Source organism: Rhinatrema bivittatum, chromosome 2 (assembly GCF_901001135.1).
Source record: "Rhinatrema bivittatum chromosome 2, aRhiBiv1.1, whole genome shotgun sequence".
Taxonomy (NCBI): domain Eukaryota; kingdom Metazoa; phylum Chordata; class Amphibia; order Gymnophiona; family Rhinatrematidae; genus Rhinatrema; species Rhinatrema bivittatum.
The window spans coordinates 709,488,845-709,500,867 of NC_042616.1; the positions used below are offsets into that span (position 1 = coordinate 709,488,845).

At 44.1% G+C, this 12,023-nt stretch overlaps 1 protein-coding gene across 1 annotated transcript in view; it reads left to right on the forward strand.

Moving 5' to 3' along the window:
* Nucleotides 1-12,023, forward strand: part of LOC115085554 (neural-cadherin-like) — a 256,917-nt gene that overhangs the window by 122,968 nt on the left and 121,926 nt on the right. Inside the window, 3 exon segments of the mRNA XM_029591722.1 lie at nucleotides 2,658-2,769; nucleotides 4,446-4,695; nucleotides 10,341-10,483. Coding sequence (XP_029447582.1) covers nucleotides 2,658-2,769; nucleotides 4,446-4,695; nucleotides 10,341-10,483 — 505 coding nt within the window.

Genomic DNA, 12,023 nt, shown 5'->3' on the forward strand with positions numbered 1-12,023 from the left:
GTCTGTTAGTGTCCTACTGTCCTGCGTCAATTTTTATTTTCAAAATAAGAACAACTGCTCAGTAAATCTGCATTTCTGATTGGCCGAATGGACCTAAAGCAGGCAATGTTATTGGCCAGGAAACTCCTATTTATTTTTTTTAATATACTGTATTTGTTTTCAACATTTATGTCCTGGCTTTCTTTAAAAAAAAAACAACAAAAAACAAAAACCCAGGATGGTTTACAAATGTTATACAGTAACCATAATCACATCTAGATAGAAATTAAAATTAAACTCATTTCATACTACCACCCCCCCCCCCAAAAAAAAAAAAAAAAAGCCCAGTATCCCAGATTCATTAAAACTTAAAGCCAAAACATTATAGCTCTGAGTCACCTTTTATTAGGTCCCCATATAACTGAAAATGCAACCTCAACCAGGTCTGTTCCAGTCACACATACAGAGCACTTTAACCGCCCGCTGAGAAAGCCAAGACTTCAGACTTTCATTTAAAAACACAAAGATTCTCAGCCAAACGAATGTCATGAGGAAAAGCATGAGCTAGCATAAGAAAAAGACTTCTCAGCCATCCTCCTAACTGATTTTATTGACTTTGAAGCAAGTTATTCAAGAGCGTACTCCTTCTGAGTGCTTAAGAACCAGCATGGAAAATACTTTCTCAACTTGCTTCTTAAATAAGACAGACCCAGATCATTTAATGTCTTATAGGTCAATGTCAAGACTTTAAATACTACTTTAGTCTCAACAGGTGACTGATGGAGGTGCATCGGAACAGGAGACGCATATTCTGTCCACGTAAGGCCCATGAATAAGTGGGCTGCTGAGTCTGGTATAATTTACAGCTTCTTCAAACTCAGAGTTGCATGAATATTAGACTCAGAGTTCTTCTGATCAAAAATGGATGCAATAAACAAAACTGCCTAAGGTGAAAATAGCAGGATTGTATCAAAGCAGTAATCTGGAGTTCCATAGTGAAATCATTACTAATCCTAATCCATAAACTATTCAACTGATTGCTCACTTTCAGCACAGAGCTTTCCAAATGAAGAACTGTTTCACGGAACTGCATTACCCTTTGATTGAAACAAAAAAACCTCAGTTTTTGCTGGATTCATTTTCAATTTGCTAATAAGCATCCACTGTGAGATAGCAGTTCGCCACTTGTTCAATCTGTCTAACTCAACCACCCTATCAGCCCCTAATGGAGATTTAATTGCTTGTCATCCGTAAGAAGAAAATAACCCAAACTATGAGCTCTAATCATGTCAGACGTTGAAGATAAACAGTAAAAAGTAATGGCGACAGCAGGGTTCCTTGTGGGACTCCACAGGTCCCCGACAGGGCCAGTTCTTCCATTAGCCAGACTAGGTGGTTGCCTAGGGCACCAAAATTTGGGGCGAGGGGCAGTAAAACCCTGGAAACGTCTAGTGCCACCTACCCACTTTTAAAGCATGGGGCCCCCACAAGAGAGATGGAAAACGAATGCTGGATAGATTTGGGGCGAGAAGATAGCAAGGAATCTGGGGGAGTGGGGGAGTTTTGCAGGGAGGGTGATGGGTGGATGGCGAGAGAGGAGGCGCTGGACAGGTGAGGGTGGAGTGCAGAGAGCAAGAGGATTCTGGGTAGGTAGTAGGGGTGGAGAGAAAAGATGCTGGGCACAGTCAAAAGAATGGGGTGTGCTGGTGTGAAAGGGAGAAAGAGGAGAAGGCTTGGGGGGAGAGAAGAAGAGAAGCTGGATGGTGAATAGAGAGAAAAGAAGCTCGGTACTGTGTGGACCAAGAAGTAAAGAGGGAGGAATGCAGGAACTGGCAGAGGGTGAAAGGAGAGTGAGAGGTGGATACTGAGTGGGGCAAGAGAGGTGGATGCAGTGCCAGAGTTGCTGCCGATAGGCAGGTGTGTAAGGGGGAGGGACAAGATTTATTTATTTATTTATTTATAACTTTTCTATACCGAAGTTCAAATAACAGAGTTAATTATCACTCCGGTTTACATTGCAACCATAAAAAACAGTGACAAAGTTGTCTTACATAGAACAGGGGGAGAGAAAAAAAAAACTTGGATACAGCTTAAGCATGGGGAGTAACGTGTCAAAACTGGTAAGAACTGATAAGAGTTGGCTTTTTGGGGTAACAAGGTATTCCGAGGGAGGGGGTAGGAATGAGGGATTGGAAGGGGGGGGGGAGGGTAGCGGAGGGTTACCATAGATTTAATGAAACTAATATACATATATTAAATAGCTTAGGCTATTTAAGATGGAAGCTTTGCTTAGGGCACCTCACATCCTGGCACTGACTCTGGTCACTGGTTTAAGGGAGAAAACGCTATTGTCCTAGCAATCTACAGTGTTGCCATCGATTAGTTAAAAGCTCATTTACTTTACAAGGAAATCTGCATTTTCGAGTGTCCCTAATATACATATACAGTATGATAGATTATCCCAGTGGTAATGTTTTTTCAATGGTCGCTTTTTTTTTTCCTTTAATGCCCTGGTGAGGCAAGGTCCTTATGCCAGGACCCTTCAGCATCCCCCCAGTGCATTAACCACTATGAATTGCATGTCCCATTTGGCCATCGTCACGCCGGTATTTCTTGGACATGAGAAGCTGTACTTTCTCCTGACTTCTGTCCTTCAGCCGTCTCGTTTTCTGGCCCAGGTAATGGTTCACATCACTGATGACAATGACTGTGCCCCGGAATTCCTGCACTCCATCTACAGCTGTGATGGGATCCGGGAAACCATTCCCGTTGGCACCTCCTTACTGCAAGGTGAGGTCCTTCTCTGGCCGAAAGCCTGCTCCCTTCGCTTCCTGTGTGCCGCAGAGCAAGGCATTTTTTTAAACCTCTTCAGTGGCGTGGTGATGAGCCTGCTATTCACCAGTGCCTTAGCAGTAAAGTGCTTAAAATATTATTGGATCAATAAGAATTACATTATAGACTTGTTTTTAAATGGCTCAAGATTATTCATTGTTTACCCAGATATTATCAATGCCTAAATTTAGTCTCTAATCAATTTAGTTCTTTTTTAAATTATTTTATCTGTATTTTTCTGGTAATTATATATGTAGGGATCAATTTTCATAGGGATCTAGTTAACTAAGTAAGAACTTAACTGGCTAGATCAAAGTGTTTGAAAATGGGGTTAACCAACTATATTTAAGCTTCCCTAAACTTCACTAGCTGGCTATTTTTAGCCAGCCAAATTCTTAGCAGACTCAGGGGTGGGGTTAGGTTAGGGGAAGAAAGTTAGACGGGTTGATTTTCAGCACTATCCCCCTAATTTGGCTGATCACACATAGACAATGCCATAACAGACCTAAATCTGGCAGGCCAGTCCTCCACCCTCACTCCCTCCCATACTAAAGCAGAAATCTGCAGGTTGAGGGGGAGGGGGCGCACAGCTTCTCCCATAATCACCTCTCCCACCTACCCAAAGAGTAATTGGAGAGGCATGGTGATGGCACCCCCCACCCAAAGACTGACCCTGGCAAGGGGACTGATAGCACCCTTTCATGATCCCCCTCCCTCCGCCCAGAGAGAAAAGCTGTCGGGGCCATGCAAAATCATCTCTCTTTAGATAGAAAAAAAAGAGAGATATTTATTACAGTGAAATCTTGGGGGCTGGAGTAATATGTTCCTGAACATCCTGTGACAAGCGTTTTCCATCTGCTGTGAAGGTGAAATGCTCTTAAAAAAAATGTAGCATGGATTGTGCTATACGAAAATTATTTTTTCTTTGGGATGTATCTTTTGGACTGTGATCACTGATGGGTTTCGCCTTCATGGTTGAAACACAAAGATTTATTATGTTTAGCCATGGATTTGTCATAATGAGATTAGTATTTTTGTTTAGCATGACATGTTTTTGGCTTGGGATAAGTGATTGCTTCCTAACACTCTGTAGGATCTGCCACATTGAGCTATAGTGTCTCTGATACTCCTCTGCTCACAACAATATTATGGCCTTGTGCGTGGTAGACATGGGGAACTGCAAATTATTATTATTATTTTTTTTAATATGGTTTATTTTATTTTATTTTATTTTTTGCAATTTTTTCCCAATTCATATGTAGAAACCATAGTTTTCTGTTTTTATTTTATTTTATTTTTCCTGGGTATTTCTCAGTATTATAATGAACAAAAGTGGGAGAAAATTAGTGGAAAAAATTGAGTCATCTGTATCCCACTAATTCTCTCCCATTTTTTCATTATAATAAATACTAGGAAATTCCCTGAAAATATCAAAACATTTTTTTTAAAACTTTGAAAAGGGAGGTCCCTATTCATGTGGAAGCTGTTTTACTGTCCTGCTTCTCAGACTGCAGCTTAAAGAAACTTTGGGGCCTGTTTACTAAAGGTTTTCTCCCATTTTGTGTCTGTAGGAAGAATGTTTAGCAAGTAGGCTGTTTATGTCCTTAACAGTGTAATGCATTTGCTCATTTTAGTTCTAGCAAGGGACTGTGATTCCGGCTCCAATGCTGAGATTTCTTACTTCATCCAAAGCGCTGAGTTTTCCATCACGCCTCAGGGCATCATCAGCTCTTCCAAGCAGCTCGACTATGAGCGAGCAAATCATATGTACGAGTTTGTGGTGGTAGCCATGGACAAAGGGCATCCTCCGCAGACGGGCACAGCATCTATACGCATTCGAATGGAAAATGTCAACGACGAAGCCCCAGTGTTCTCCCAGGCAATGTAAGATGCAAATTCCAAATAAAAATGTTTAATTTGTCTGAATTAGACAGGAAATACTAAATTGTTTACATGTGAATAAGAAGCATAGCATCTGTTGACATGATATGGTATGACCACTCTGAGCCATAAGCACTGATTCAGTCTGACCTGGCTCTTTCAAGGCTTTGCTTTTTTTAACATAAGATCATAAGAAATTGCCATACTAGATCAGACCAAGAATCCATCAAGCCCAGCATCTTGTTTCCAACAGTGGCCAATCCAGGCTACAAGTACCTGGCAAGTACCCAAACACTAAGTAAATCCCATGCTACTAATGCCAGTAATAGCAGTGGCTATTCCCCAAGTCAATGGACCTCTCCTCCAAGAACCTATCCAAACCTTTTTTAAACCCAGCTACACTAACTGCACTAACCACATCCTCTGGCAAATAATTCCAGAGCTTAATTGTGTGTTGAGTGAAAAAGAAGTTTCTCCAATTAGTTTTAAATGTGCTACTTGCTAACTTCATGGAGTGCCCCCTAGTCCTTCTATTATTCGAAAGTGTAAATTACCAATTCAAATCTACCCCTTCTAGACCTCTCATAATTTTAAAGACCTCTATCATATACCCCCTCAGCTGTCTCTTCTCCAAGCTGAACAGCCCTAAACTCTTTAGCTTTTCCTCATAGGGGAGCAGTTCTATCCCTGTTATCATTTTGGTTGCTCTTCTCTGTACCTTCTCTAGTGCAACTATATCTTTTTGAGATACGTTGACCAGAATTGTACACAGTACTTCAAGGTGCGGTCTCACTATGGAGTGTTGCAGAGGCGATATGACATTTTCCGTTTTATTAACCATTCCCTTCTAACAATTCCCAACATTCTGTTTGCTTTTTTGACTGCTGCAGCACACTGAGCCAACAATTTCAATGTGTTATCCACTATGACACCTAGATCTCTTTCTTGGGTGGTAGCTCCTAATATGGAACCTGACATAACTATAGTTATTTTTCCCTATATGCAGCACTTTGCACTTGTCCACATTAAATTTCATCTGCCATTTGGATGCCCAGTCTCCCAGTCTCGCAAGGTCCTCCTGCAATTAATCACAATCTGCTTGTGATTTAACTACTCTGAATAATTTTGTTTCATCTGCAAATTTGATTACCTCACTCGTCATATTCCTTTCCAGATCTTTTAAAAATATATTGAAAAGCACCAGTCCTCTCTGTGTAATGGCTAAAGAAGCACTGCTGAGGATGCATTACGATTAAACATAAGCGTAGTATGACAGCCACAGATAGATGCTGCAATCGCTTATAAATCTAGAACTGTTCTGTTGTGTTATATAATTTATTGAATTTATATACTAAGTACATTGAAAACTCTTTCATCAAGAGTTTTAGATTTACATGAAAGCATGTTTTCACTGAAACAAATGCTATAGCAATTAAACGTACAAAAATTCTTGGGATAGCCCTTTGCCTTGGGAAGACATCCTGCCCCCCCCAAAAAAAAGTATTAAATACTGTATGTATATATATATATTACTAACTGATACTGATATAGATAAGACTTAATGAAGACATCATTGGCTTTCTCACTGTACAGCTTTACTATCACAATCACCTCTATCAGGTTCTCCTTTACCCCGCCCTGTGCAGACAACCAAAGGCCAATCTAACCCTGTTCTGTTTAAACCCAATGTCGCTGCGCTGTTTCTTCAATGAGCTGATGAAAAGAGGATAACTCTCGAAAGTTCATCACAGATGTATTGAGTTAGTCCAGTAAAAGGATGTCATCTTCATTTTGTTTGTTGTCTTTTATTTCTACATATCCGAGTGGACTAACATGGCAAGCACAATAATTAGCCCATTAGAAAAATAGGGGCCGATTTTTAAATTTTGCGCACGCGGGGTACATTTGTGTGTGCTACCCGGCACGCAGAAATGTACACCCAATTTTAAAACATGCGCGCGCTGCCGCACGCATATTATAAAATCCAGGGTCGGCGAGCGCAAGGGGGTGCACACTTGTGTATCTTACGCACGCAGAGCCCTAGGGGAGACCCGATAGCTTTCCCCATTCCCTCCAAGGCCGCTCCGAAATCGGAGCGGCCTTGGAGGGAACTTTTTTTTTTTGTCCCGTCCCCCCCACCTTTCCCTACCTTCCTCTATCTAACCCACCCCCCCAGCCCCACCTAAATCCCCCCACCCACCTTGTTTTGTAGAGTTACGCCTGCCTCTGGCAGGCATAACTTGCACACGCCGATTCACTGCCGGCACCCCAGGCCCCAAAACAGGCCGCTGTGTCAGGGCACTCGACCACGCCCCCAACCGCCCCCAGACCACCCATCTTTTCGAAGCCCCGGGACATACACACATCCTGGGGCTTGCGCGCACCGCCGAGCCTATGCAAAATAGGCTTGGCGCGCGCAGGGGTAGGTTTTAGGGGGTTACGCACGTATCTACCCCATAATCTGCACACTTAACCTTCTGGTTTCAGTTGGTAAATTTAGAAGGTCTGGCTATAAATTGGGATTATCTTTACTGATATTACTTTAACTGTTATGTGCTGCATGAATGATGGGAATCAGGATTTTAATAGTCCTTTTACAGCTGTAAAATACAGCTTTTCAGTATAGGAAGTGCTAGCCAGTAATAAGAGACTCCAGAGAAGACTTCACCACTGGAAGTCCAAGGTCCCCCCAGAAGGAGCCCTTAGGAACCCGAACCTCTTGGACTTAGGCGGGACCCTATGCGACCAAGGATCTGGGCAGCAGCCGAAGAGATGGACGATGAGGACGGCTGGGCCCAGGCGGCTGGAAGAATCTTCACCCTCTGAAGTCCGCGACTCCCCCGGGAGGAGCCTGTGAGAGCCCGAGCCGCTGGGACTTAGGAGAATCCTCTGGGCCAGCAAGTACCGGATACCTGAGGTGGTGGAAGAGGCTGAAGTCGGAGTCCAAGAACGAAGCCGGGTCAGAAGCCAGAAATCAGAGGTCCGAAGCCAGAGCCAGGGGCGGAAGCTGGAAACAGAGTCTTGGGACAGGAGCCGGGTCAGAAGCCAGAAGTCAAAACCAAAACCAGGGGCGGAAGCTGAAGACGTAGTCAGGAGACGAAGCCAGGTCAGAAGCCAGAAGACAGAAGAGATGATCCAAGATCCAAGGCAGCAACTAGCAACTCAGGGGACTGAGTGAACCTCGTTGCAAGGCCCTGTCCTAGTCAAGCTGCAGGGTTTAAATACCCTGCAGCGTCTGACATCATCCGGCGCGTCCTCTTTGAATTTCCCACGCTGGCCCCTTTAAGGCTCCAGCCCCCGGGGCCCGTGCGTGCCTTGGGGGCGGGGCCAAGTGCGTTGGGTCGGCAGCGTCTCCCTCGCACAGGGAGAGCCGCGGCAGGATGCTGGTCGGGCCTACCGGGCCGAAGAGGAGTCCGTGCGGGCTGGGCCAGCCCCGAGGTAGGAGGAGGGACCGGGGCATGGCCCGGTCCCGTAACATAGGGAATCTTTGGGTTCCCTCACAAAAGGAATGTACCAAATTGCTGGGGAGGTCCAGTGCAGATTTAGTGGACAGTGGTTTGGGTTTTCCTCCCCCATGTGGGAGCTGCAGTTGATGTGTTCTAGCTGTTTATCATCCTCAAGCACCATCAATCCTTGTGAATGTTTAGTAACCCTTTCAAGTAGACAGGTAATCTGACAGATCTGAGTAACTGAGAAAGAGATCCAGTCAATAAGAGTGCTTGCAAGGAATTAAGAGATTTTGCTACAGAAATAAGGCCACAAGTTTATTAATCTTTCTACTGTTCTATTATTTACTGACTTTATTCGAACCAGAAATAAAGCTGTAAATATTCTTCAGTCATCAAAATCATATTTGGGTTTGTACTGGGCTATTGCAAAAGCGGCCTCTGCATTATTGTTTTTCCCCACTGGGAGCCCTGGAACTCAAATTGTACACACTATCCAGGGAGAGACAGAGAGATTTAAGAGAAGTTGTGTGCAGAAAGAGTCCATCTCTCTTTTCCTGTGTGCCCCTGGGTGCCAGCTACAGGATCCGTCCTGCCCAGGGGTTAGATTAGTAAAGGTACCTAATTAGATCATACTGTGATGACAGACTCACATTAGCAGCTGGGTCTCTCTGGCAGGCTGTAAATTCTGTAATTAGCTAGAAGTCTTAGTGGAAACACAGGTGCTAAGGTAGCAGGTTCTGTCTGGCAGATTACGCAGAGGACCTAGAAGGTCAGATGTTTGGGCATTGGCTGGCTATTTAGATTGTTATAGAGCCTTGTGGATAGATACGGAAAAAGTGAGTGCTGGAAGAAATTAAGCAGGAATCTTAAATGCTCTTCTATCCAAGATAGTGGAGCACAAAGGACGAGGACAAAAAAGACTGTCCAGGATAAGGAGAAATCATGAAGGTGCTCACACTCTGTGGCTGACAGCTGACATGTATCCTTAGTAATGTATAACTGGGTAGACTGGATGGTCTTTATCTGCCATCTGATTGGAGAAGTAGCATAGTGATTAGAGCAGCAGACTGCAAACTAGGGAAGCTAGGGTCGAAATTCCACTGCTGCTGCTTGTGACCTTGGGCAAGTCACTTTACCCTCTATTGCAGGGGTCGGGAACCAATGGCTCACGAGCCAGATGTGGCTCTTTTGATGGCTGCATCTAGCTCGCAGACAAATCTTTAATAAAAAAGTAAAAATCTAATAAAACCCCCACCCTCCTGACGCCCCCCAAGACTTCCAAAATTAATTTACTACAACACCCCACCCTCCTGACCCCCCCCCCCCCAAGACCTGCCAAAAGTCCCTGGTGGTCCAGCGGGGGTCCAGGAGCGGTGCGGGAGCGATCTCTGGACTTGGGCTGTCGGCTGCCAGTAGTCAAAATGGCGCCGACGGCCCTTTGCCCTCACTATGTCACTGGGGTTGACCAATGGCGGCGGGAGCCCCTGTGACATAATAAGGGCAAAGGGCCGTCGGCTGCCAGTAATCAAAATGGCGTCAACGGCCCTTTGCCCTTACTATGTCACAGGGGCTACCGCTGCCATTGGTTGACCCCAGTGACATAGTGAGGGCAAAGGGCCATCGGCGCCATTTTGACTATTGGCAGCCGACAGCCCAAGTCTAGGAGATCGCTCCCGGACCGCTCCTGGACCCCCGCTGGACCACCAGGGACTTTTGGCAGGTCTTGGGGGGCATCAGGAGGGTGGGGGGTTTTGTTAGATTTTTACTTTTTTATTAAAGATTTGTCTGCGAGCCCTGGACCCCCGCTGGACCACCAGGGACTTTTGGCAGGTCTTGGGGGGGTCAGGAGGGTGGGGGGTTGTAGTAAATTAATTTGGTAGGTCTTGTATGGCTCTCATGGAATTACATTTTAAAATATGTGGCGTTCATGGCTCTCTCAGCCAAAAAGGTTCCCGACCCCTGTTCTATTGCCTCAGCTAAAAACTTAGATATTAAGCCTTCTAGGGATAGAGAAATACAGTACCTGAATGTGTCTGAAAAGCAGAATATAAATAAAAAGTTAAAATTAAAAAAATAATGTACTAAATGGGCATGTTAGAAGGCATAAGGTTGTGAGTAACAGCAGCTTGTTGCTATTCAGAAAATATTGTATTGATCGCACATGGTGAATTTAATTGCTTTGGCCTTTCTTTGCATTAGTTACAAAACGTTCCTCTCCGAAGACGCAGGTCCCAGTACCCTAGTGGCTACAGTGCATGCAAAGGATCCTGATGGAGATGGTGTGTCATATATGATTGTTGGTGGTAATGAGGAGGGCAACTTTGATCTGGACAGCCAGAAAGGTAGGAATCAAAGATCTTGACATAATCATCAATCCCAATTATGCACAAGAGTAAAAGTAAAAAAAAAAAAACAAAAAACGTGTGCGAGGCATCAAAGACACATGAGTTCAGTTTGCCCAAATAATTTTTGACTTCCAGAGAGCAAAGAGAGCCAAAAAGCCAAATAGCAACTGTCATAAAAGTAGAGCTTCAGAAGACATTAGGTGAAAAACAAAAATATCCATCATAGCCCACAGAAATTATATTTGGAGCACGCAGGAGGATGAGTTAGTCTCTCAACTAACTGAAACATAACATGCCACCACCGCACTCACAGATGTGCCAGCAAATGATGGATTCACCTGAGTACATACATACCTGTTGTTCATACCTCTGGCAGCCCTCACACCCAAGTCTGCCCAGGAGTGCCATTATTTCTGTGGGAATGATTTTGACACGTGAAGCATATACGTTTTAAGAAACATTAGGGAAAGGTAACCGAAACAAAAAAGTCCCTGTGTCTTACTCTTTCAGATAACACTGCTACAAGCATGTGAACAACCTGCTCCAATCTTTTTTTAAATACTGACTAAATTTCCAATGCAGGGATAGTGCCACATTCCTCACTAGAGATCAGAATTCACCTTTAAAAAAACAAAACTATCTACCCTCATGCTTATAGTAACCTATACAACATTTACGTTTATTTCTCATCCTCCACTCTCAACGTATTTTTCATTCTGTTCATGTCTTTATTCCCTCTTTGTCTCTCACCCATACTTTTTTTTAGTGAGGTGTCACACACACATACATTTTCCTGAAAATTTGCCTGCACATAGACACTTGTTATCTTCTGTAACACACAGTGCACATTGCTGTCACTATGGATCCCCAGGACTATAGCAACATCATAAGAGATAGATAATGCTATTATAGAGCAGTGTTACATTAGCAAGCATGAGTCACTCACAATGGCTACTTATAGCACTACTACATGCGTTCAGTTCTTTATCACACAAGCTAATGTACACCTGCATCACTCACACCCCCTCATCTCACCATATGTACAGCACCCCAGCCTACAGTTCACCAGTCATATCATTTCAGCCATTGTACACCTGCATCACTCACACCCCCTCGTCTCACCATATGTACAGCACCCCAGCCTACAGTTTACCAGTCATATCATTTCAGCCATTGTACACCTGAATCACTCACACCCCCTCGTCTCACCATATGTACAGCACCCCAGCCTACAGTTCACCAGTCATATCATTTCAGCCATTGTACACCTGCATCACTCACACCCCCTCGTCTCACCATATGTACAGCACCCCAGCCTACAGTTCACCAGTCATATCATTTCAGCCATTGTACACCTGCATCACTCACACCCCCTCGTCTCACCATATGTACAGCACCCCAGCCTACATTTCACCAGTCATATCATTTCAGCCATTGTACACCTGAATCACTCACACCCCCTCGTCTCACCATATGTACAGCACCCCAGCCTACAGTTCACCAGTCGTATCATTTCAGCCATTCAAAGCATTACATA